Genomic DNA, 26,654 nt, shown 5'->3' on the forward strand with positions numbered 1-26,654 from the left:
TACGGTATGTAAAGCATCATGAAAGTACCTCTGTTACCTATCAGTACGCATACATAACAGCGTTCTTGTAACACGTGCAATGGTGCTCAAGAAGGTAGATAACCGAATTCGTGTTTTGATAGAAAATGGCGTCCAAAAGAGGCACAGGTCTCTATTTGTCGTTGTTGGTGACAAAGGAAAAGACCAAGTGAGTTATGAAATCAAATTTTGTCTTCTTTTGGGCTTAACAGTCTTCACTTTCAATAAACCGTCAACTGCGAGTTCAGCACCACTGCTAACTGGAGCTGCAAGCCAAGTGAATTTAATTTTGTTTACAACAGTTCTGTTAAGCTTATTTAGGATGCCTTCAGAGTGGCAGTTAAGACGGCAGAGCTCCCATTCATGAAAAAGCTATTGACACTGAACAAAGTAAAACATCCAGTGACGGTTTAATTTGGAAAGTTCAACACCCCCCCGGGTAACCCCCCCCCCCCCGGCATTTGAACTTTAAAGACAGGAATGGTCAATTGCCTTTATAGTAGCCTAATATACAGTGGTCAAGTGCCTGTTGGAATTTTCTTTTGTGTTGAAGCTCAAAACAATGACTTACCAACACTAAATACTGTACCTTCAAAATTCCTTCATTTTACAAATGAGCTAGATCTTCATGTATCCTGCTCTGCTGCCAAACATTTTCATGCAGTTAACCCAAAGATAATTTTTAGAAGTTAGACTGTCAATCCAATGAGTCAAGCTTTGTCTGATCAGAATGGATACTAATAGACCTCTTTCATGATGGTGGTCAGAAAGGCTAATTATCTCACCTATAAAAGAATATATCAATAGGTTGCCATCATGAAAGAGATCTATACACAATGAGGCCCAATCTTTTAATTTTGACAGTCTTTCTTTAAAATATAATTATGTAGCTGATGTCTCTGACCAATGTAGCTAATGTGTTTCATTTGTTGTCGATACTTATTGAAACCACTCTGCTAGAACTTTACTTGAATTTTACAAATTCCTGTTAATTTTTTTGTTAGGTTGTCATTCTTCATCACATGCTGTCTAAAGCAACAGTCAAAGCACGACCCACAGTTTTATGGTGTTATAAAAAAGAACTGGGATTTAGTAGGTATGTGTTTTATAAAGCAATGTCATTATGGCTTACATAATTTGTAATATAATGGCAATTGTTATCAAAATTAATAATAATAGCTTTGAATGAGGCTGAGTGCGATGTGAAGAATTATGCAGATTGAGGAGACTGTTTCATGTAGGTGGATAACAGCTTCTGAGATCAACATTATATTTTTTATACCAAATGAAAGCCCAATTCAAGCTTACCTCCTTGCGTGTAGACTTTCCTCAAGGCTTTGGCTTAAGGTTACAACACATACACAGATGTTTTTCCCTTGGGGACTCTACTCAAAAAATACATAACATGTATCAAGCAACATACCCTGTATATTCTTGCATAATTTTCTTCGGTTAAGTTTTAATCAGAAATTGAGCTCAGTATTTTATCTTCAGATAGTTGTGAACACCATTTTTTCTTTTAGTTTTGCCCAAGCAGCCTCATTTTCAAACAAATATACCATTGAATAGATGGTATGTTGCTCAAATCTTCCAAATAATTTCAGTAACCGCCAGTTCGCTGTGTGATTAGAGCCAATCAGAAATAGCAAAATATTAATTCTTTAGAAAAAGCAATAATTCTATCTAATGTGTAATGTTTTATTGTACCTCAGCCACAGAAAAAAGAGAATGAAACAACTGCAAAAGAAGATAAAAAGTGGGACCCTGGATCTGAAGAAGGATGATCCATTTGAATTATTTATCTCAGCCACTAACATCCGATACTGTTACTATGCTGAAACACACAAGATTCTTGGTAATACATATGGCATGTGTGTCCTGCAGGTAATTTTATACATGTGTATGTCCTTAATACAAGTGCATTGTACCTTTAACCATACCATTGAAGGATCTTTACCACAGTGTATTTTACTTAAGAATGCAACCTTTTCAAGTCTCATAATTATTGTTGTCTTGTGGATTTTACTGTGAAACTCACAAAACCGTAAACACCAGAAATATTAATGGTGTGTTATTGTTTTGTGAGAAGTAAACCAATAAGGGACAGACCATTAGAAAACTTATGGGGGGGAGGGGACGGGGCGGGCGGGCGAAGTACAAAAAAATATTCGCGCAAGGGAAAATTAAATGAAAAAAATTCTTGCACGCCAATTAATCCTAAAAAATATTCATGCTATGGCCTAACGAAAACGAAAAAAATTCCTGCAGTTTGAAAATTCCCCTTCCCCCCCCCATAACTTTTCTAATGGTCCGTCTCTAAGGCACGAAATAACTAAACCGCAGACAGCAACGGTAATTAGTTTGTGGTTTTGAAGTTTGCTTGCGTATCCAGAACGTTATTCTGATTGGCCAGTACACGATCAACATTCCTGAAAAATTTCAGTCGTTCACAGTTTTCTGAGTTTTTCAGTAAAAGTACATGTAATAATGTATTGTCAATACCTTAAATCAATCAATCAGCCAATCAATCAATCAAGCAAGCAAACAACCAACCGAGCATGCAAGTACTTGTAATATTCATTTCAATAATATGCCGTTTTAAACCACAAGTCAGGGTTCCATTTAAACTAGCTCTGCTAAATTGGATGCTCCTGGATAAATATTGATTTAAATAAATAAAAATAAAATAAAAGAACATTCTACACCTGTACATGTACATGTAATAGCACCTAAATTTGTAAATTTACCTCATTTGCCACTCAACAGGGAGTGCTTTTGGCCTCTCTGATTGTGGAAAAGGGTATAAATACTAAAATAATATTACTTAGCTTGAAACCTGTTTGTAACAGGGTCAATGCCGTTCTTCTCATTCTTCATTTTTTTGCCATAAGTTTTATAAAACAGCTCAGGTGATCATTCTTTCTTTACGTAATGTGTACCATGTATATTTAATATTCATTCAAAATATTTCGCTGTATCTGATTGGCTCCAATCTCCTGAATAATTCTTCATAACCATCAGGCCCCAGTTGTTCAAAAGGTGGATAGTGCTATCCACTGGATAAATCTCTATCCAGTGGATAGCGCAATTGGTTTCCCTAATACTTATCCACTGGATAGTAACTTGTCCGGTGGATAGTGCTATCCAACGTTTGAACAACCCGGGCCTGGTGCTTATCATATCTGGAAAATGTGAGCAATAATTTATTATACCATTGATTCCATGGTATGAATAAATTATGATATACCATCGACAACCTCATTTCCAGGTGCAGTAGCCCTGAGTGAACTAAAAAAGAAAATAGTGTTCATGGCTATTTGAAGTTGAAATTGCTGGATTTCTAACTAACTTAATTGGAGATAATGCAAAATATATTGCTCCAGGGATGTTATCTGCTTTTTGAGAGTATCTGCAAAAGCAAAACATCTGTTTATATCCTGAAACCATGCTGAGAAATAGTCCAAAGTTTTAAAGAAAGTCTACAACAAGGTAAGCTTGTTACACACTTAGAAATATTTTGAATCAATAATGATAAAACAATCCTTGAATTCTGCTTTCGTATGATGTAAAGAATTATTACAGTATGCAGTCTTGGAGGATCTGCATAATTATTCACATCCTACTCAGCCTAATTCAGTAATAATTGCTAAATGTCCTAATATTAAATTAAGTAAAATTCCTTCACAGGTTGAACAAGTATTTAACCTCTTCTGGTTGCAGTGTAGCTTTTTGCTAGGGTTGTAGCCCTTGTAACCTAGAGGTTGAATACTGGCTTAACCTGAGAATGAATTTTACCTTTTTAATGGCTTCATCATTATACTTGTACATACAGACCTGTAATTTGTTTTCTTAAAGAAATGATAATGATTATATCTTTGAATTTTTAAAATTATCTCAAGGATTTTGAAGCTCTCACACCAAATCTTTTGGCCAGAACAGTAGAGACAGTAGAGGGAGGTGGGCTTGTTATTCTTCTACTCAGAACAATGACCTCTCTGAAGCAGTTGTACACAATGACAATGGCAAGTAGCATAGTATATGTACTGTACATAATATTGCATTTGTTTATTTTCATGCCTACTTTGCATGTTCCTCTTAGCATATCTCCGTTTCCTCACTCAGCTTTCTTGGTCACTTAGTTTTTTCTTAATCAATCACTTGTCAAATGTCATCCTTCATTCTTCATTCCTCAATATTCATTCACTTTTACCACTTTTTATTATTACCAGAGTGTGTGTACATTTGTCTCTCAAGCCACCCTTAAAGTTGGCTTCATTGGTTAAGCTCTGCTGAGTGGGAGGCCATTGGTTCTAACCCCGGCAAGACCAACACTCAGGATTTTTCATAACTGAGCAGAAAGTGCTGCCTTTGTAAATACATTTGCAAAATGCATAGACTTTCTAGGCTTCTTGGATATTAAGGACGATAAACCATAGGCCCCATCTCACAACCCCTGCACATACACTGTACGTATAAATTCTGTGGTAGGTTAAAGAACCCACACACTGTTTGTAAAGAGTAGGGGAAGTACATGTAGTCCCCGGTACGTGGTCTGGTGTATCTGTCAAGTGGGGTAGGGACTGTTATGGGCGGGCAGTAGTTGAATCCACATGCTATTGCAGTGACCCTACCAAGAATTGGTGATCCTACATGTAAGTAAATAATAAACAAAATTGACAAAGATACATCATCAACAATGAATAACTACCAACTGCATATTTTTGTTTTTAGGATGTGCATTCCAGATACCGGACTGAATCCCATCAGGATGTTGTGGGAAGATTTAATGAAAGGTTTGTTACCATCTTTGTTCATTATTTTTTTATTGAATTAATTTGTTATTAATTTTTTATAACTCATTTGAAAAGCTGGAAATATTTTCTTATGTACATCATTATAAACTAATTTTGTTTATTGATATGAGTAGATATTGTAATCCCATTTTCACCTTTTTGTGATAGATAAGGTTTTAGGTGGCTGCAATTGGAGTTTTCAGGGCCAATACCTTCCAAGTTTGAGCTTTAAATATGTCACAATTAACTTTTATGGTTTGTCAAATACAAAAGAGTTCAAGTATTGACAGGAAAACCCTTAACAGGAACTACTTCCCTCACTGAAGGCTACAATAAATAAAAATTAAACACCTTATAAAATCATAAATAATTGATCGTACTTTGTAAAAATTATCTTTGCAAAACAGCAATACGACACTGAAAGAACTCAAAACAGAGTGGGATTGTAGACATAGCAGGATGGATTCAATACAATAATAGTGAAACAGCTGTCTATAGCTACAATCCTGCTTTGTTTTGAGTTCATTTGGTGTCATGTTAGTGTGTTTCAGAGTTAGTTTTCATTTATTTCGATCAGCATTGCAGTATTCCGCTTGCAGAATTTAATATGTCTACTTAATTATTACTAGGGATATTTGTTTTCCTGGTAGGGGAACACATATCACTAGGGATGTCTGCTTCCTGGGTAAAGAAAAAGATGTCACTAAGAATATGTGTTTCCCTGGTAGGGAAACACATATCACCAGGGATATGTGTTTCCCAGGTAGGGGAACACATATCAGTAGGGGTATACATGTATATGTTTCTCGGGGGTGTTTCCCTGTTAGGGGAACACATATCACTAGGGATATGTGTTTCCCTCTTAGGGGAACACATATTTCTAGGGATTTGTGTTTCCCTGGTAAGGAAACACATATCACTAGGGATTTGTGTTTCCCTATTAGTGGAACACATGTCACTACTGATATGTGTTTCCCTGGTTGGGTAACACATATCACTAGGGATATGTGTTTTCCAGGTAGGGGAACACATATCACTAGGGATATGTGTTTCCCAGGTAGGGGAACACATATCACTAGGGATATGTGTTTCTCAGGTAGGGGAACACATATCACTAGGAATTTGTGTTTCCCTGTTCCCTATCACTGGGGATATGTGTTTCCCAGGCAGGGGAACACATATCACTAGGAATTTGTGTTTCCCTGTTAGGGGAACACATATCACTGGGGATATGTGTTTCCCAGGTAGGGGAACACATATCACTAGGGATATGTGTTTCTCTGGTAGGGAAATGGGATTTTCTTTTGCTTTCTTTTTCAATTTTTTGTCTGATTTCTTGTCCCATTTTTTTCTGATTTCATGTCTGTGTTGATGTGCGATTTTCTTGTCCAATCTTTTGTCCGATCCTTTTTTCCGATATTTTGTCCGATTTTCTTGAATCAATGTTGGATTTTATATCCGATTTGATGTCCGATTTTGTATCCAGACAAAACATCGGACAAAAGATCGGACATGATGTCATTTCCAATGTTATCTCCGATTTGATATCCGATGTCCGATTTGTTGTTCGATGGCCGATTTCATGTTCGATTGATCTTCAATTTAAAATCCGATTTGTCCGGACAACATATCGGACCTCAAATCACACTACAAAATCGGACAAAAAAAAAACAAAAAAAATCAGCCATAAAATCGGACAAAAGATCCAACATGAACACGGACTAAAAAAAAAAAAAAAGTCGGACACGAAATCGGAAAAAAAAAATTGGACAACAAATCAGACATGTCATAACAGTCATAACACAATAAACATTCCTGAGATATTTTAACTGTAATTTCTGACAAAAAATAGTTACATTGAGGCTTTTTTTCTCACAAGTTTGCCTGTCTAGCAATTTATTATTCGGACGGTAATGTTATGTTAAAAAGTTTTGAGAGTGTCTTGCTTGTTTTAAAGAAACTATTTAATATTATTACTCTACATGTGCACAATGTAACAATAAAAGAAAGATCTCTGCCAGTCATTGTTATTCTTGCGTAGCTGTGTCTAGAGGACATTTCATTTCTACATGTCCTTTTTTTGTGAGAAATAACAGTTATGTTATTTTTTAAAATTATTTTTTGCTGCATCAAACAGATTTATATTATCACTGACATCATGCAAGAACTGTATGGTGATTGATGATCAGCTCAACATTTTACCTGTCTCTTCACATACTCTGACAATTACTGCACTTCCACCTAAATCAAAGGTATTTCTTGTTTTCTGTTGTTTTCCCCATTTATTATAAATTTTTTTTTTAGATGTTGGTTAAACTAAAACTAGTTACCGGTAGTTTGGAACACCAACCAACCTGTCTTCAAAGTCCATTACCGTGTACGTGTAATTTCTTGTCAATGACAAGTTATGCATGGAAAACACCCACTCACCCTCTCATCCAGAAATTCTGTGGATTGTATTTTTAGGTACTCCCAGGCCAAGCTATTGCAGCTTGGGGCTTAGTCCGATGATCAATCATTTTTCTGATACCTTAATACAATTTTTATTGGGGATGAATATGAATGTTGTTGAATAGATCGCTGTATACTGTACTGTGCTCTGCCAATATTATTCTTACAGCCGAGCAGCTTCACTGCATCTAGTTCATGCATGCCACTCTAGGCAAGAACTTTATTTGTAGGGCAGTTTTAGCATTGGGAGTGGTTCAGGTTATGGTCACCTGTCATTGTAACTCTTTTTCTACTTCTTTTACATGTAGGAAGAGTCCATGACATCAAATGAAGTTGAACTAAAGAGTTTGAAGGAATCCTTGCAAGACACACAACCTGTTGGAGCCCTAGTCAGCTGCTGCCGCACTCTTGACCAGGTTATTGCTAAGATAATTAGTTATCAATGAACCATAGTTTTATTAATGAGCGTAAGATTGGCCTGCGTGGAAAAAATCTCCTTCCTTCTTGATGAGTCTATCTCTAAGTGTACAGCTGTAAGTATTTGCATTTTACTTCAGTTTCATGGTCCTGTTCCTTGAAAGTTGGTTAAGTTTAACCCCAGTTTAAGGCAAATCAAATGCAAAGTTTTTGCTCTAAAAAAATCTTTAACTCTCACATACAGCTTTGATAACACAGAACAATACGTTTAACAATCAGTTGGAATACATGTATTATGAATTGCAAGGTGATCGTGAAAATCGTCAATTTTCCAAATTTTGCAGTTTTCGCAAGGCCATCGCGAAAAGTCGTTAATTTTGTAGTTTTCGTAGGGTCATCGAGAAAAATCATTAATTTTGCAAATTTTGCAGTTTTCGCAAGGGCCATCGCGAAAAATCGTTTATTTTTTAAATTTCGTAGCAGAGTGCAATTCTGGACATAAGTGGTACAGTGTGCATGTATGGTCAAATCTCCTGAATAAAATCGTCAGAGACAGACTCAGTGTCAGCATATTAAACACTGATCATGTCAATGTAGGAACGCGGATTTTGTGTGATTTTTGTTCCATGAAAAGAATTTATGCTACATGTAGTTTCTTTAGCCAGACGTGTCCAACTTAGACATTATTTGCATGATTACTCCACCAATATGTACTGCACATGTAAACCTGGGTTGGAAGCATCAATTTGTGTTACTAATGATCATGGAAACAAATTGCTGTTACCGAAACCTAACCTAAAATGCCCGTTATAGAGAGAAGTCATTGCATCACATTGCCATGGTAGCAAAATTTCTGACGGACAACAAACCGAAAATGTCACTTAAAAAGTGAGTTCGCACTGTTTCACACTTCACCAGTCTTATTCAATTTCATTTCATTTGTCAAATGTTGGCAAAATGTTCTGGGGTGGAATCCGAAAGGACCGTATTTAAGTGTATAAAAAGAAGACAGAAAGTTTTGTGTTGTGTTCACCTACTCCATAAAGATCTGCTGACGTGTAAAATTAGGAAGTTTCATGTCACAGTCGTGTAACGACGGCTAAGAAATGTACAAAAAAGCGTGATGCACGTGCAAAGTTGTTGTGTTGCTTCGATAAATGTATTGCTTTTTCGCCGTTCTCGTTGCCTTGCCCTCGTCATTGGTTAAGCTCCCTATTCTATTGATTTTGCTACCATGGTAACATGATGTCACACTTCTCCTTTCTTTTTCCTTTAAATCTAAATGCCCAGTACACTTTGTATACATGTTCTCCTATAGCTGTGATGGTTTACTATTATGTTTCTGGTCTTTTAAGGCCAAAGCTGTCCTCAAATTTGTGGAAGCCATATCAGAGAAAACTCTACGAAGTACTGTGACCTTGACTGCTGCACGAGGGCGTGGCAAATCAGCTGCTTTGGGACTAGCACTAGCCTCTGCTGTTGCATTTGGGTAGGTAATAAAGTACACAATAGAAGTAGCATGTCGTATGCTGCAGATCTGAGATCTGAAGAGACTGTTTGGGGGAGGAGCTGGGCTCATTTCCTGAACAGCGGTTGGTAATTGAGCTTAACCATAGCTCATTAGGATTTCATCCACAGATTTAAAAGTAAGAGTGGCAAATTAATGATCTTGCCATAACTTGGTCTAGAAGGGGGAGGAAGTGTGGAGAGAAGGGTAAAATATTCTTTTTCCTTGTTTAGCTGATTATTCCACATTATTATTCATTCAAATTATATCTCCGTTTCTGATTGGCTCAAATCTCCTAGCCTACGTGTGGCCACACCCGGTGGGAAGAGTGCGGCTACACGTAGGCTAAAATCTCCCGGCTAATTCTTCACAACCGAACTTGCTCAGGATTGTTAGCCTGCGTCGTAGACGTAATCTAACTCCCCGGTCGTCACTAACGTCTGCGAAGCAGCACAGATTTCCTAGTTCTGGGCCTCCAACGGTCTCAACGAATTACCGGATCTACCGCGCCGATGTACGTTTCGAATTTTCCTTCCGTCCGATTGGCAAATCGACGATGGCATTTTTAACAGGCCAATCATGGCGCGTATTCAAATCCTGGTACACAGGTGGGACCCAGAACAAGGATTTCAGCGCTGTTTCGCAGACGGACTTAACCAGAGTTTAGTTTCGTCTGTGGCGCAGGCTAAGGACTGTTAGATTGTAGCCTATCGGCAGGTTAGGGACGTGTATTAAGGCCCCCAAGAATACCAATATATCGTGTTTTTTTTTTTACTTGTAGGTACTCCAACATGTTTGTCACCTCACCAAGTCCTGAAAATTTAAATACACTGTTTGAGTTTGTTTTCAAAGGATTTGATGCATTGGAGTTTCAGGTTTGTAATCCAGCAAAAATAACGTGAGTGATCTGTAAAATGGCATTGAGACCGTGAGTGAAAGCGAAATAGGCGTCACTAGTACCCACTTGTACGCTTGAGCGAAGAGAGACGAGGTAGAGGAAACTATTTTTACAGTCAAGCCAGTTGACGTGTATCCCCCAAGATTCTGTTAATGAATTTATTATTCGAAAGTTGAATCTGTTAGTAGTTGTAGATTGCAGATTCATCTCTGCATTCTTGCATGCGTAATGAGCCGTGAATTCACTCTCGAGGCAGTCAGGAAATTTCTACTAGCTCAGCTTCCCTGAATTTGACGGAAATGTCTTCTAAGAAATTTAATCCATTGAAAGATGTTCAATCTGACCAAATACAGAGAAGTTCTCGTAAAATATTCACAGCTCATTACGCATGCAGGAATGCCGATTTGACTTTGACATTAGTTACGGGAACGACTAACTGATTCATTTTTCAAACTTTTTTTTAAGTGAACGAAATTTTTGCGCAGTTTCACTTCTTGGGTTCTTATGGAAAGGACTTTGTATCGAAATGACCGGTTTCCCTTCCAGGGCGTGAGAAAAGGTGCTGTCCGATAGGCTGGGGCTAGTGGAGCGTCCCTAGCCTCCCACTCAGGCGTTCTTAGGGGTTCGTCGCGCGTTCCTGCCCCGCTAGTGGGGAAGGAACGCGTGATGAACCCCTAAGAACGTCTGCGTGGGAGGCTAGAGCGTCCCTTGACGCTGGCATGTTGTTATTACGAGTTATTCAACTGGCAAGTGACATTTGTGGAGATAAAATACTTTCGAGTGATTGAGGGGGCTGGCACAGGCCTACATGACCTAGGCCTGGGGTAGTAGACTTCAGCAACACCTTGCCCAAAAGACAAGCGATTTTTCCCAATTTTTATCTCACCCTCATAAGGAAGGTGTGTTAACCGTCTGGCCAAAATGCCACCACAATAATTTTAGGTTTGTCCATGTAGCTGCTGCCTAAAATAAATGATGTCGGCTATGTGTAATGCGTTTGAGTATGATTGATCTGTATCTTTGTAGGCGTTTCAGATCTTCGTTATTTTTCAGAAGAAAAAAAGAAACAGAAAAATCAGGCAACATTGCTAATCAGTTCCTTTTGCAACAATGTTGCAAAACAAGTTGAACGTTGTCGTTGCCCGTTTTTCCATAGCGTTACCACCGACGTACACTTCTCAAAACAATAACTTGTTGATATTCTAGGAACATCTAGATTATGAGCTGGTGCAGTCAACTAATCCTGAATTCAACAAAGCAGTTGTTAGAGTGAATATATTTAGAGAACACAGGCAAACAATTCAGGTAAATGTTCTTTCTTGTTTTACTGGTACATCGAACTACAACTAGACATACATTATCGCAAAAATCTCTCGGAGCAGAAAAGGGTCAGCAGTGAGAATGAAAATACGATGAAAGAAAAAAAACGAGAAAAAAAAAAGCTGGAAGTAGATTTGAACGAGATTTGAACCTGCACCCCAACTTCCTCCGGCACAAAAAGTGAAGCCTCCTGCCACATGGGTACACAGGGGACACAAGGGACACAGGGGACGCAAAGAGAAACAGGGGACACAGGGGACACAAGGGGACACAAGGGGACACAGGGAGACACAAGGGACACAGGAAGACACAAGAGACACAGGGAACACAAGGAGACACAGGGAACATAAGGGACACAGGGGACACAGTTGGACACAAGGGACACGGTTGGACAGAGTGGTCACAAGGGGGCACAAGGGGGCACAGGGGACATAAGGGGACACAGGAGACACAAGGGTCACAGGGATCACAAGGGGACCCAAAAGACACATGGGACACAGGACAAGGGACACAGGGGACACAAGGGGAAACAGGGGACACGCGGGACACGCGGGACACAGGGAACACTAATGGACACAGGGGGCACAGGGAACACAGGGGACACAAGGGAACATAGGGGACACAGGGGGACACAGGGGAAACAAAAGGACACAAGAGACACATGGGGACACAAGGTACACAAGGGGACACAGGAGACACAAGAAACACAGGGGACACAAGGGGACACAAAGGACACAATTGGACACGAGACACAATTGGACAGAGTGGTCACAAGGGGGCACAAGGGGGCACAGGGGACACAGGAGACACAAGGGTCACAGGGATCACAAGGGGACCCAAAGGACACATGGGACACAGGACAAGGGACACAGGGGACACAAGGGGAAACAGGGGACACGCGGGACACGCGGGACACAGGGAACACTAACGGACACAGGGAACACAGGGGACACAAGGGAACACAGGGGACACAGGAGACACAAGAAACACAGGGGGACACAGGGGACACAAGGGGATACAAAGGACACAATTGGACACATGGGACACTGGGGGGCACAGGGGACACAAGGGGACACAATGGGACACGGGGAACACAGAAATAATGCCATTTCGCATTATTTCCGTGTTATTCATTCTCGGACATTTCTTTGAGATTAACCGCAATTTCACAATAGCAATGCTTACGTTACATATGGTAATAACCTCAAGCGAAGTTCTGAGTCTCTCTACTTTTTTGACCCCTCCAAATCAATAACAAATATCAACTCTCCTTTTATAGTACATTCACCCATCTGATGCGCACAAGCTTGGTCAAGCGGAATTAGTGGTGATTGACGAGGCTGCTGCTATACCTTTGCCCCTGGTCAAAGATCTCATGGGTCCTTATCTTGTCTTTCTCTCGTCAACTGTCAACGGGTAAGGTTGAAATTTGTGCTGAAATAAAGGGAATTTCAAAGTAACTTTCTTTCCAGCTGCAGTCAAACCTCCACCTACGGCCACCTCTCCACAACAGCCAATTTTTTCTGCGGACAGTCCATAAATTGACTCTTGTTTAAACTTATTTTCGACGGCTACTTTCTTCTGTCCCCAAGGTGGCCGTTGTGGAGGGGTTCAACTGTAAAGGTTTTTATAGCTTTCCGAATGCTGATTCATCGAGTGGTCTAACTCTTTTTTGAGGGCTTTCAGAAAGTGGAGAAGACGCAAAAGTGAAAGGTACGCGAAAGGTTGGCGGGGCGCCCTTCCCCTCCCCAGTTTCCTCCCGGTTTTTTTTCCATGTCCGCGCTTCAGTGGACTCGACTATCTCGGAGCCTGGAACAGGCTACCCGTTGCCCGTTTACCATTTTGGTAACATCCCTGTTGCCGAACCGAAAATATAAGAGTGGTGAGTGTCTTGTGTTAGTTTCTATGGAACTTTGGATGAAATCAAATCTGATGGTAGATTTTCCTACGTAGGTATGAAGGAACTGGCAGATCTCTGTCTTTAAAACTCATCCAGCAGCTGCGAGAACAGAGTGCACCTTTAGGCTCATCATCATCATTATCAAAATCTGCAAACAAAGGAAGCAGTTCTACTACTCTGGGCCGCACTCTTAATGAGATAACACTGAACGAGTCAATCCGTTATGCTTCAGGAGATGAGGTGGAGAGATGGTTAAATCACTTACTGTGCTTGGATGCTACTGTGGTTCAGAAACTTACTTCAGGATGTCCACTGCCTGAAAACTGTGATCTGTATCCTTTTGGCGTTCCATGATGGTTTTTTATTTTTAAACTGTATAATTTGGCGTATTTAGTTTGTGTAGCAATTTCTGATGGAACAAGTAATCTTCATGGCATATATGTTCTTGTTCAAGCGCTTATTATATTAGAGTGTAATCGAAATTGCTATAACCGTTTCTGTGCACTAATAATATGCAGTTTCTCCAGTTGTAGGACTTGTATGACTCATAACGCTCGAAAAACCCCTCTCAAAAATCTGCTCTCAATTTTCAAGTGTCGCTAATTAGATGCAATTTCACCAGTTGTATGATTTATACGAGTCGTACAACTGAAAAGGCCCCCCCCTCGACAATTCTGCTCTCAGTTCTTGAAAATTTCGCTGATGAGATGCCATTTCACCAGTTGCGCGAATTGTACGAGCCGTATCACTGGAAAAGGGCCTCCCTCTCTACACTAAGGAGGTGCAACCAAGTAATGTTCTTCACTTCTTTCTTTCAAACGTATCACATTCGCTACATGAACTAATTGCACAATTTGACGACTCTTCCCACTTGAATCTTGACTTGTACGACTTGAACAAGTGGACGCGAGTGTTACATTAGCCCGCGAGTAGGCTCTCCGTAGAGAACGCGCGAGCTTGAGCAGCAAGGCCGTCCTTTTCGCGTCTCCTTTCGCTCGTGGCGCTCGCTCTTAAATTTTCACGATATCCCTCAAATGGAGAGCTTGGTCGCAGGTTATGTTGACATCAGAGTGTTTCTTAAATTGCAATTATTAAATATGAATGAGGAGAAGTCAATGTTGACTCGAAATGAGTATCCCTAACGCGGTTTATTTTTCTCAAGCCGGAAACATAAGCTCGAACTCTCTCCAACTTTGAAAAGTGAAGTATGGATATTTCGTTTCGTGTCATAACATTAACAAAATTTTCTAATCTGAATGGCTCTTAGCAGCCTGTTTTTAATACCAGTAGGACAATGTAGTGGGATTATTCACGTCATTGCTAAGTTATTGAACGATATACGTCACCACGCTGGCTGTAATAGTACAGTTGCCCTCAATGGATTCCTTTTCTTCCTGCAAAAGATTAGGGGCGATATTTTTCTTTCATCAGCTATCCCTTGTCTAAATTTATTTAGAACCGTGTTTGAGATGAGTTTTTTTTATACATGACCTTAATGGCATCCTTCAGATATTATGTCAACCGGGACACTCTTTTCTCGTATCACAAAGCATCTGAAGTTTTCTTACAGAGATTGATGGCTCTCTATGTAGCTTCACATTACAAGGTAGTTATTGCAAAGTTGTGTGTAATCTCAAAGGACAACTCATTTCCACGTCAAGGCTCACTTTATGAAACTCATCGGTTCTTGGTTTGTTTAGGCCCGATTTCCGCTGCTTTCCCTGACTCGTCCCCGGTCTTCTTTGCGTAACACGAGCGGTTTCACCCTGCGCGCTACTACACCCTACCCAACCCTTGTTTTGACTTGAACCGCTGGACGCCAACCTGGTTGAGGTCATTGTTATCTAAGGTCTTCCGATAATCGAGCCTACGGTTTGTCACGGTGGTGTAGCAATTGGCTTATTAGTCTTCTTATCTGGAGGCCAGTAGTTAAGCCCTGGTCCTGAAATGGTACTGTTTGCTTAGACACTGCTCCACTCTGACACACCCCTCACAGGTGCGCGATCTAGTCACGTGTGTAAATAGTCACACGTATGTGTAGTCGACTTGTCGTACACTGAAAAACTCTTGAAATCAACTATTCTTACTGCGCTCGTGGAATTTTATTTCTTCTTTTTATTGTGTATTTTTCTAGAACACTCCAAACGACCTGCAGCTATTATCTGATGCGCCTGCGCATCACATCTTTTGCCTGTTGGGACCTGTTGACCCAGCACAGAATATCTTACCTGAAGTTTTCTGTGTGCTGCAGGTATGTAACTTTGTTACACACTTATATCAGGTGGTTTCCATTGTGGGCGCTTTCCATTTAGATAAAAAATCCGGAAATTTCGGTGGAAACAGAAATGGATTTTCCGATAGGTAAAAAGTTGTTCTATTTGATCGTAACCCTGTACGGCGCCGAGCCCGTTACCCGACGGGATACCAAGATGGCTGCGGAGTTGGTAACAATAGCGCTGCGCACAGTTACTATTTATAAACCCGACACTCAGACAAGTTAACATTAGCAAATTCCTCACTTTTGTCTTAGTTTTGTTTTTAAAATGTCATTTTTGTCTGTCTTTTGTCATTAAAATGACAAAAATGGCAAAACTCAGACAAAAATTGCAAATTAGTCACTTTGACGTCGTTCGCGCGCTACGCTATTGCAACTGGTATGAAGTACGAGAAACGTGTAAATGAAGACGAAATTCCGTTCGGAATGTTCCAACCGGGAAAGCGGACCTACCTTTTTAGTTTTTCCATTTTTTCAGGGATTTTTCCAGTGGAACGAACCGACCAAACGTTTTCCATTTACTGCCGAACCGAAATTTTCGGAAATTTTGACTAAATGGAAAGCGCCATGTACTTATTTGCGGTTATGGTGTGGAGGTGAAAGTGATGGAGGCTGTAGTAGTCCTGTGCTTGAACTCGGTAATGGTTGTGATGGTTGTGGTACAGATAGCGCATTCACCTAATGACGTAATAAAGATCGAACAAACACTAAAAATACCGACGCTTCAACACAGTAGCTAACCAACGATAGCTTTTTGCAACACCAGAAACGACCATTCAAAATGATGATAATATGGCTGTGATAGTGAAATAATGATGGCTTGTTGGTGTCAGAAGTGGTGATGGTGAAGGCAATTGTGTTGATGGTAGTGTTGATCATTAATAATGATGATGGTGATGATGATGATGGTGGTGATGATGATAATGATCGCCAGTGTTGATCTTGACAATGGTGGCGGCGTTGTGGTTGTTTTGTTGAGGTGGTGATGGCGGTGGTGGTGGTGATGATGATGGTAGCAGTGATGATGAAGATGATGGTAGTTATGGTGATGATGGCATTGTTGAAGATGACGATGGTGGTGGCGATAGTGGTTGTGGTGATGAGGGCGGTAATGATTATGTTGATGATGGTAGTAATGATGATCGCAATAATGGTAGTGTGGGTGGAGAGTGTGGTAGTCGTGGTAGTAACGGCGGTGGTGATGATGGCAGTAGGTGTGTTAACTTGTGTTTTTAGTGGCAGGAGCTGAGTTTCACTTTCTCATTTCAGGTGTGTTTGGAAGGCGATATTTCCAAGTCCTCTATCATGAACAGTCTGTCACGTGGCAAAAGAGCATCTGGTGATCTGATACCTTGGACAGTGTCACAGCAGTTCAATGATCATGACTTCGCCGGTCTTTCTGGAGGAAGAATTGTTCGAATTGCCACCCATCCTGACTTCCAAGGGGTATGCCTACTTACAATTGTTCCGCCACTGATTTTCTCCCTTTTCTACCTTATTGTGTTCGTCATTCTCCTGAACTTGTTGCCCGAAAAGACGCGGGTAGAAAATTGTGGTAATGTCAAATAGTGTACATTTTTCTTTGTATTATTGCCTCAAACTTTAGCAGCATAAGGGTGCAGGGCAGTAGCGTTTGAAAGTTTATCATATTTTCGTACCTCATGCAAAGGCGGATACTCGCAAGAAACCGTCGTTTCCTTTGGCTTGTAAGTCAGTGTTCGACAATCCACTCCCATGAACTTATGACCTTCAATAAAAACTAGTTAATTAGATCAAATTGATGAAGCATAAAAAAGTCGATAAACAGAATTCACGGCAAAAGCTGCATAAAGAAGGGAAAATCGGATCGTAATTTCCAAAAAACGTTTGAGAACTTTTCCCTTGATGATTGGCGAGGCTACATCAAACTCTCCAACGAGAGATTCATCGCTAACTAGTAAGGTTGAAGTCTATTTTAAAATCCACGCCTTTTCAATTCTTTTGTTGGTGTTAGGATAAAGAGCTCGAAATAGTCATCTGACTAACAAACCTGAGGCCGACGGTGCGATCATTTTGCGACCAACAAAGATAAAGTTTGAAGCAGCGCGAATTCACTTTTTCAGTGACGTTTTTCTAGCCGTCGTCGTCTATGTTGCTTAAGCTCCCTAATATCACCTAAAACATCCTTTCTCGTGTTTGATAGAGTACTATCTTGTGATAAATTTCATCACTGGATACTGTATTACATTAGAAACGACACTGAGATTTCATTCGCTCACTCAAAAGCACCATCTTAACAAATTCAATGCTGGCATTTTCCCTTTTCGTCACAGATGGGATATGGTCGACGAGCAATGAACCTCCTTATTCAGTATTATGAAGGAAATATTCCCAGTTTAGCTGAGGAGAGTAAAGAGGAAAAGCAAATTCCAACGTTAACTGAGGACGAGGATTTTGGTTTGCTCAAAGAGGTCATATCTCCCAAAAGCAATCTACCGCCTCTGTTGTTAAAACTGAGTGAAAGACCTGCCGAACAACTTGACTACCTTGGGGTGTCATATGGCCTGACAGGGCAACTGCTTAGGTAATCGTATAACGTGTAATAAAACGGTGAAATAGAGCTTGTAAATGGCTTATAAAACAAAAAACTAATGGTGCGTTTGATTGATTGTATTCAGGAATAAGAATTCGCAAACGTTTTGTTACAAATCTCTTGCAACGTGATTTGTGGACTGCATAAACGCCACATACATTAGAATATTTTACTTCAAGCAGATTTTTAGATATTGCAATGCACTGAATGCCAAAATAACTTATTTCTAGAGCACAGAATACGACACAATCGATACGCCCTAAATTTCATTCTTCCATTATCGTTGTCCTTATCTTTGGAGAGATTTACAATCACTTTTAAGGTAAACAACAAACGGCCATTTGTACCACGTGACCAAGTTTCCCATTTATTTGTAGTCTACTGTTCATTAAGTCTACACAAAAATAAGCGATCTCCTGACAAGTTCATCCATAAGAATTAATCTTTCTATTATCTTTCTCCTTGTTGTCCTTTGATAGATTTGGCATAGACAACGGGACAACATTGAAGACAACACGCGCAGATCTAAAAACCGAAATGACCAGTGGCAGAGCGGCATCGGAAGTCGCGTCCAGTCCTTTCCGCGCGTTTTCGCGTTCTCATTTACCGTTGCGTTTTCTTCGCTAACTCTGCCAATTATTATCATCATTATCGATCATCTTTGTCGTTTTTTTTTACCATCAGCTACCCCTTCCTTGAAATTGAAAATGCAAACTGTTTCATGTGTTGTAGACATACAGTGTACTTGCAAACCAGTTTAGAGACGTAAACGCAAAAAAGACCTAGTTGAAGTTTTATGCATTAATGTATCGTGCCATTCATCCTGGTAAATAGAAATTGGTCAATTTTGTGTCGTACCCAGTACACGAAATATGCATCAACTACAACGTAATGAAGAACATCAAAACTAAAAGAAATGACAGTTGCACTAGCCACATTTGTTTTAGTCGCTTCTTTCCAAGTTATAAGGGAGGATTCTTGCGCCATTGAAAAAATTGCGTTTTGTTTTTTGTTGTTATAGATTTTGGAAGAAATCAGACTTTGTTCCAGTCTACTTGCGGCAAACCCCGGTAGGTTAATAACTTTGATACGTAATGTCGGTGAAATTCGTTAAGAAGAATGGAAAGTGAGGGAATTTTTATCATTCAAATAAAGCTTGCTTTAAACGTCGTGCTACTGTCATGCCGAACTCAATTCAACATTATAAATGCAGTCAAGAAGAAGAAGAAGAAGAAGAAGAAGAAGAAGAAGACATTTTAAAAGTTAAGGTGTATGCTTTTTCTTCGACGACAGCTACTTAACTTGACTGTATTTAATTGGACTTCTGAAACCAAGTCGTGCTACAGTCGATCAAGCTTCGGACTGCGGTATCGTGACGTTTGAAACAGGCCTAAGTGGTTTTCTGCTTTGAGGCAGAGTTTTTGTAAGTTTTATTTTCACTGTATTGTTTATTTTTAGAATGACTTGACAGGCGAACATTCTTGTATTATGCTGAGACTTCTCAATGACTCAGAAGAGGCCTCTAGAGAGAACTGGCTTCAAGCTTATATGGCAGGTGAATTGAAAAAGAATACCTAGTATCTATCCCTACAAAGAGTCAAGTGTAATGGATGATTATCCACTGACCACGTTGAACTGTATTTATCAACGGGATAAGTGAAAGTCAAGTGCGGAAGTCCGTAATGTACGTTGCAATAGTGCATAGTTCCATGATGTTTGTTAAAAGGAGATGCTTTTTTGTTTTCGTTTGAAGTTTTCTTTTTGCGCATGTTAAACGCACTTTCTGTCAGAAACTGTAGGATTTTTAAGCAAGTGAAAGTTGAACGGGATTCGAAACCATGACCTCTGCGATACTGCAGCAGCTATCAAACCAACTGGGGACTGGGAGCTGTTTGCCACGTGAGTTCGTAATGTTCCAATAAGAGGTGGAGATATTAAAGATGATGTTCTTTCACGTGATCGATGATCTCCCACGTGTTAGATCGATCTCCTTCAGTTTACATGTATGAAATTTTTCGTGGCAATTTTGGAGTTTAGGTTTTGTTGGGGAATAGTTTAATTGGCTTTCAAGGATGTGAATAATTAGCAACTATAAGAAGAGGCTGAGTATCATCTGAACAATTGTGGAGATCGAGGAGGGTGTTTATCCGCCGAAGCGGATTAACACCCTCCATAATTCTTGAGATGATACGAAAGCCGAATTCAATAATTGTTTTATTATTCATTTAAAATAATTTCTAGTTTGAAAAACAAGCTAAAACATGCTTACCTCCATCGATATTAAAAGTTCATCTTCAATTACCTGTTTTTCAGCAAGTTTAGGAGATTAAGGGTTGTTCAGTACTGCAAATATTCTCCAAATAGCAGATGTCGTCCCTCGAGTTGTCTTCGTGCTGTTCTTGCTATGTTTTTATCCAATAGTTCGCCTATTTCTTCCTCGTGAAGTGAGTGAAATGTTCCGCCATTTTGTACTCAAAACCAAAACAACTCAACCTCATCCCCGGGTCTTCTCAGTTAACTGTTCAATAATCTGGGAATTTTGTTGCACAATTGACGTTATTTTTCACATACCGCACATTTCTTTCAAATTTGGTCGACAGTAGCTGGTTATGACGAATTATGCGTGGGATTTTAGCCAATCAGAAACTGAGAAATATATTGAATGAATAATAACTCGTTTCATTTGATTATTTACGTGTAATGAGCTAGTTTTATATGCGTGTTTATTTTACTTCTTGTCCAGACTTCCGCAGAAGGTTCCTGTCGCTTCTTTCCTACCAATTTCGCAGTTTTCATCCGTCACTGGCGTTGAGTATCCTGAAGAATAAGAGCGTTAAAGAAGAGAAGAAAGGTAATGATGACCATCGGTATGCCGCACTGGACTCGATGCTATTGCCCCATTAGCTCAAAAATGGAAGAGATAAAGAACACTCCCTTCTTGAAGTTCTTCAAATTTTTCTCCGGCGACTTGAAAAGCAGCTGGGGCTGAATTTTAGTTTGCGAACAAGCTCTCTGTGGGCGAGGGACCGCTTCCGGGATTCAGCTAAAGGAAAACGGAATTACGTTAGCTCTCTGGGGTGCCCTGGGGGCGGGTGACAGCACCCGGGATTCAGCTAAAGGAATCCAGAATCCCGCTAGCTCTTTGGGGGGCTCTGGAGGTTGGAGACTGGAATAGAGCCCACCAGAGAGCTTGTTAGCAGGCTAGCTGAATATATTTCACCATGACCAGGTAAAAACTATCGTCAAAAGGGAAAAGTAGTTGAACCACTGGAGGAAAGGATTCTCACTGTGGATGCTTTTTAGGTTTAACAAAAGGAGACTTAGAAGCAGTACTTACGACTTACGACATAAAAAGACTGGACCTTTATTCACGCAACATGGTGGACTATCATCTTATTACAGATCTACTCCCAGCAGGTAAGAGATTAAGAGTTTATGAATTGTCTGGCTTGACTGTCTATCAGTAATGGGCTTATAGGCACTGTGTCCCTGGGCATTCTCTTTCATCGTTAGTTTTTCAACTTTGTAAAGGAGCATAAACAAAATTAATGGTTATTTAATCCTGCTAAAACTACTGAGCTATACACCACTATACTGAGTTATGCACTTCTATAAAGAGATTTACCGTTGCGCCGAGATATACTGAGCTAGACATTGTTATACAGAGCTGCAGACCGCTTTACTGGGCTGCTGAAAGCTATACCAACCTGTACACGTCTATACTGACAGGGGTGTACTTTGCTGTACGCAACTATACACAGCTTTTTTTATATGACTGCTTCCGTGAGTAGGCAAGGTGAAGCGAATCCTGAGTTCTGATTGGCCAACTGAGCGAGCGAGATGGGCTTCATCTTGCCCGCTCGGGATTTCCCACGTAAGAAAAAAAAAAGAAGATTTTTTTGGCCATTAATTAATCCTCTATCAATGAAGCCTCATTTTATTTTTTTTGTGTCTTTATGGACGTTATCTCCGTCTCGGTCCACTAAAATACAAAAATAAGGAGTTGGTCAATACCCCGCCATCATGACCTCACGATTGGTCAAGAACGTTTTTATACCAAGCTGTGCACCGCTATAGGGAACCGCAGGCCGTTATACCAAGCTTTTCGCCGCTTTGCTTAGCAACGTTGTCTTCTTTCTGTCACATTCTGTAGGGTGGGGAGTTGAAAGACCCTTCGAAGGAGGTTGTTTACTGCATTGCACCGCTTAACGGAGCTGTACATAGCTTTACTAAGTTCACAGGTATATGAAGCTGTACACAACACTCGCTTATTATCCCTGGTAAAAGTTTTAAAAAGCGTTATAATGAAAAGAGTATTGCGGGGAAGTACAATGTAACGGAAAGTAAAATTACTTCATTTAAACTGATCCCCCACATCTCTTGCCTTCACAGTTTCCAGGCTCTTTTTCCTTCAGAAGCTGGACTTTGATCTTTCTGCCGTGCAGTCCGTAAGTTGCCTAACTCACGTATAACATAACTTTAAGAAAAAAACTGTAGAAACACCTCTTACTTAACTTGTTCCTTCCCCTTCATCCTCCCTTTGTCAGCTTTGTGTTTTTTTTGTGTGTATTTTCTTTATCTCTTTTTTTTTTTATACCTTATTCCTTCCTATTATTGTTACTCTGCCTTCACCGTTCATTTAAATAATATTAAGTTTATCTTTTGTAATTAAATAATAGGGAAATCCCACGTTATATATGCCTAATGGTTCCTTTGGGCTTTGTTGCCATATTCTAACGGATTGCTGTAATTTATTACCATGTCAGGATAAGGTGGTGAAATAAAAAGAAAATTTCCGTTGCCATTGACTTCGGTGTCTGATCTCCTCTGCTGAGTTCCTTCTCTACTGTTTGACTTGCTAATTATTTCTTTCTTTTGAACAGGCTCTTCTACTCGGTCTTGGACTACAACACAAGACCATAGAAACCCTTGAGGTACTAATAAGATCTTAAGTCGAATTATCACGGTCAATTTCAGCATATAACATGTTTTCCTATGTTTGCTTCTTGTAGAAAGAATTAGAATTGCCCTCTTCGCAGCTGCTTGGTCTCTTCAACAGAACAATAAGGAAAGTTGTACAGGTAAAAATGTTCCTATTGTGTGTCAGTAGCCTTCACATAGCCTGCGAGCCGCGAGAGAACACGCGAGCGAGCCGCCCCTCGCCGTGCCTCTCGTCACCTTTCGTGTGCTGCTCTCAGGTGACTTTTCATAAATCCCCCAGATGGAGAGCTTTCTCGCTGGCTAGAAAGCAGCCTACATTTCGCTGAGCCAATAGCGCGGTTTCCCGCGAAATGGCGTCTCAGGAAACGAGCGTGGAAATTCCATTCTGATGACGTGTCACTACCCAGATGTAGGCGTTATTGATACTTTTTAACAATATGTAATATTTAGACATCACGGCTGGCTAAATTCAAGACGGTTTACAATGCCATTTTGTTAAACACCGTCTAAATTCTGCCGACCTCTCTTGGATGGCTCACTTCTGGCTTAAATTTTTGTTTGTAGTGTTTTAACGCAATTCTAGAATCCGCCTTTGAAAGTCAAGTTACGAAGTCAAAAGAAGTAACAATGGAACCATTAGCTCAAGGACTCCAAGAAGATCTGGTGAGTGCTTTCCACCCCAGCCGAGTTCACTATACAAAAATAGTAACATATGCGACCCTGTTAATTTAAATCAAGGCTTAGTTACGCCGCGGCTTTAGATAGTCAATAGACCTCAGTCCCGGTTTGTTTATAGGCTGTTTATTTGAACTATAGGAAATGGTCTTGTAGTCTGCACTTTTTACCTTGTTGACAAGGTTAAGAGAAGACTTAACCACCCGTAGGGGTATTAGAAACGAGGACATTTCTTCCTCACCAGCGTTTCTCGCCGACTTCACTGCAGTCTCAAAAATCCCGCGGTAATAGTGTCCGCTCTCCTACAAGAGAATCTGCTCGTATGTCCTCCGCAGCGGCCAGCTGGGGAGAGGAGAACAGTAAGGTGGCTTGGGACGATCATCGTGCACCGTGCGCTTTTTTTTTACGTGTCTTTTTTCTCTGCAGAGTTTGGTACTATGGTACTGCAAATTTAATATTTTATAATTTCATTTATTTATTTTTTATTTTTAAATACCTATTTTTCAACAGGAAGAAGCAGCAAAGGAAATGAAAGAGAAACAGAAGAAAGAATTGGAGAAGCTTAAACATCTTGACCTCAGCGAGTAGGTTTACGTCCTTTCTTCAGTAAAACCCTTATTTTTAATAAAACCCCGAAATAAACAGTGGAATTCTTTTTCCCAGTGATTGGCCATTTTGAGGCGCTTGGGACTGGGTCGTCGTTGTATCGCATTGCTTTATGGGACTGCCTTAAGGGACGGGTGATTTTTGGACCCAGTTTCCGTCACAACTTCGTAATGGCCGATGAAAGAAGAAATAGCATTTCGGCTCCACCACGCAGTACAACATGAATCGAAGATCATTAGGCTTATTTTGGCTGTTTCGGCCGAGCACCAAGTGCTATATCAATACGTTATGCTACAACTTCTATTACATTCAAAACTGTCGTAGTTAAACTAGACCAGAGCTGAGCGACAGTTAACAAAGAATACTCTCAGAACGGAGGCCGGAAAAAAACCCAGTAGGGAAAAAACTGGGTAGGATCCGTGGCTCATGCTCTGAAAAGCCCATCCTACGAAGGCTGCACGGTTCAAACGTCTTTCCAGCAAAGCACTATGAACTCAATCGCGAAACTCGATCTGTCACTTAGTAAATTAAATGTATATAAAAAGTAAATAGATAAAAATTAACGTGCGCTAAACGAGGTGCCGCCCAGAATGCTTCCCACGTGATAAGCATCTCTTTTATAGCAGTCCATTCTACCTATACTGCACTTCAACTGCCCCAGTCCCCACTGCTCCCGTGCCGCAGAAATATTTCATTTTCGGCTAATTCGTGTTCACTCAAACGCCGGAAATTCCATGTCCCCAAAACAGCCCCCTATTCAATTTCGAGGCAACACCGACTTGGTCTCGCGGGCAATCTGAAAATGGCGAATAGTGACACGTACGGAACAGCATTCCGATGCAATATGTACTCCCGTTATAACTGACAGAAAGGCCACGATACGAAACATTTATGATTCCCATTGCATGTGGGTACCCTAGACTGTACAGCTAAATAAATTAACAAGTAAAGGAAGCTTACCTTAATAGACCTCTTAAGCTTGTTGTTGTTGTTGTTTTTTTTCAGTAAAGGTTTTGGGTTAATTTCCCATTTTTCTTTTCGTAAGTTATTAAAGCGTACATATGTACGCGAATGAGACGAAATTTGAATGAAACAGTTCTCTGGAGTAATATCACATGACCTGCGATGGGAAAACAAAAAGCAGGCTTTAGGGGGGTGGGGATGGGGAGAGGTAAGTGGCGTTTCCTTCCCCTCCCCCGAGAGCTTGGTACCAAGCTTAAAAAAAAGTCACGTGATTTCTAGTGATTTTATCTTGGTGTCGGTTTTTCCTTAGGTTTGCGATATCAGGAAAAGAAGAAGACTGGCAGGAGGCTTTGAGCAGTGGCAAGAGTAACGTGAATGTTATTAGTGTGACAAGCACCAAGAGAAAGGCACAGTCATCTGAAGAACAAATCAAAACACACAAGAAACATAAGAAACACAAGACCAAACACAAGACTGGGTGAACGGCATTTGCTCATCTATACATTAAAGCTTGCTTCTCTTCAAGGCCTTTAGAATTACCAGAACAAAAAAGGAAAGGATTTCGCACCCCCCGGCGGAACGTGAATATCTTCCACTACGAATCATCAACTAATCTGAAATCAGCAGAAAAAAATATGGTGGAAAAAACGCTAAAAATATATTATGATAAGGTTGTTAGACTTTTGCAGGGTGTCTACATTTAATACCGCACGTGCTTTTAGAGGATCTTGTTTTCCGTGGGTCCCGTAGCAATCCGAAATTAACCGAAAAATAAAGGACGATGAAAAAAAGACCTTCAAGATAAAGATCAAACTCTTTTTTATCTTGGCTGTGACCAGGTGTGACAGGTTCACCAGGCGGCTTTATAGTCATGTTCTCAATGTATATTCCACGATCTCAAAGAGAGCATGACTCGGAGAGTGCATAACGCGGTCAAAGTACTTAAAGAATGGGTATAAGTATTTTTCTCTCTATAATTATCAGGGCAATTCTGTAAGGGCCTTTTTACATGAAGATGGGGAACCCCAGATAGGTTAGGTAACCCCCTTTGGTGGGGTAAAAAAATAACCCTCCTTTACATGCAATCTTACAACCCCGCCTTCCCGAGGTGCACTTTCTCAAGATTACTGAATGGTCGCTAAGCACGTAAACAAGAAAAATGCTGACAAACCACGTTTTTTGGTGATTGATGCTCTTCTACACTTGCTGCTCTTGCTGCAACCTCCAGTGCTGTGGCTTTCTATTGTTACCTTTAATAATGATGCAAAGCTACCGCCAAAGTGAATTTTGCGCGAATTCAGTATCGCGAATCCGACCC

The 26,654-nt window shown here is 40.3% G+C and overlaps 1 protein-coding gene across 1 annotated transcript; it reads left to right on the forward strand.

Moving 5' to 3' along the window:
* The first annotated feature begins 61 nt into the window (after positions 1-61).
* Positions 62-26,353, forward strand: LOC140940301 (RNA cytidine acetyltransferase-like). The gene is made up of 26 exons (XM_073389227.1): positions 62-187; positions 1,023-1,114; positions 1,731-1,902; positions 3,918-4,040; positions 4,750-4,811; positions 6,949-7,063; positions 7,571-7,678; positions 9,035-9,168; positions 9,968-10,061; positions 11,291-11,389; positions 12,684-12,820; positions 13,358-13,636; positions 14,814-14,910; positions 15,439-15,555; positions 16,849-17,025; positions 17,892-18,142; positions 19,173-19,221; positions 19,610-19,706; positions 20,895-21,002; positions 21,455-21,568; positions 22,544-22,599; positions 23,035-23,085; positions 23,164-23,232; positions 23,657-23,755; positions 24,278-24,351; positions 25,647-26,353. The coding sequence occupies exons 1-26, from the start codon at positions 80-82 to the stop codon at positions 25,816-25,818; spliced, it is 3,054 nt and encodes a 1,017-aa protein (XP_073245328.1). The 5' UTR covers positions 62-79; the 3' UTR covers positions 25,819-26,353.
* The last annotated feature ends 301 nt before the right edge of the window (positions 26,354-26,654 follow it).

The sequence above is a fragment of the Porites lutea genome, chromosome 6 (genome assembly GCF_958299795.1).
Source record: "Porites lutea chromosome 6, jaPorLute2.1, whole genome shotgun sequence".
Taxonomy (NCBI): domain Eukaryota; kingdom Metazoa; phylum Cnidaria; class Anthozoa; order Scleractinia; family Poritidae; genus Porites; species Porites lutea.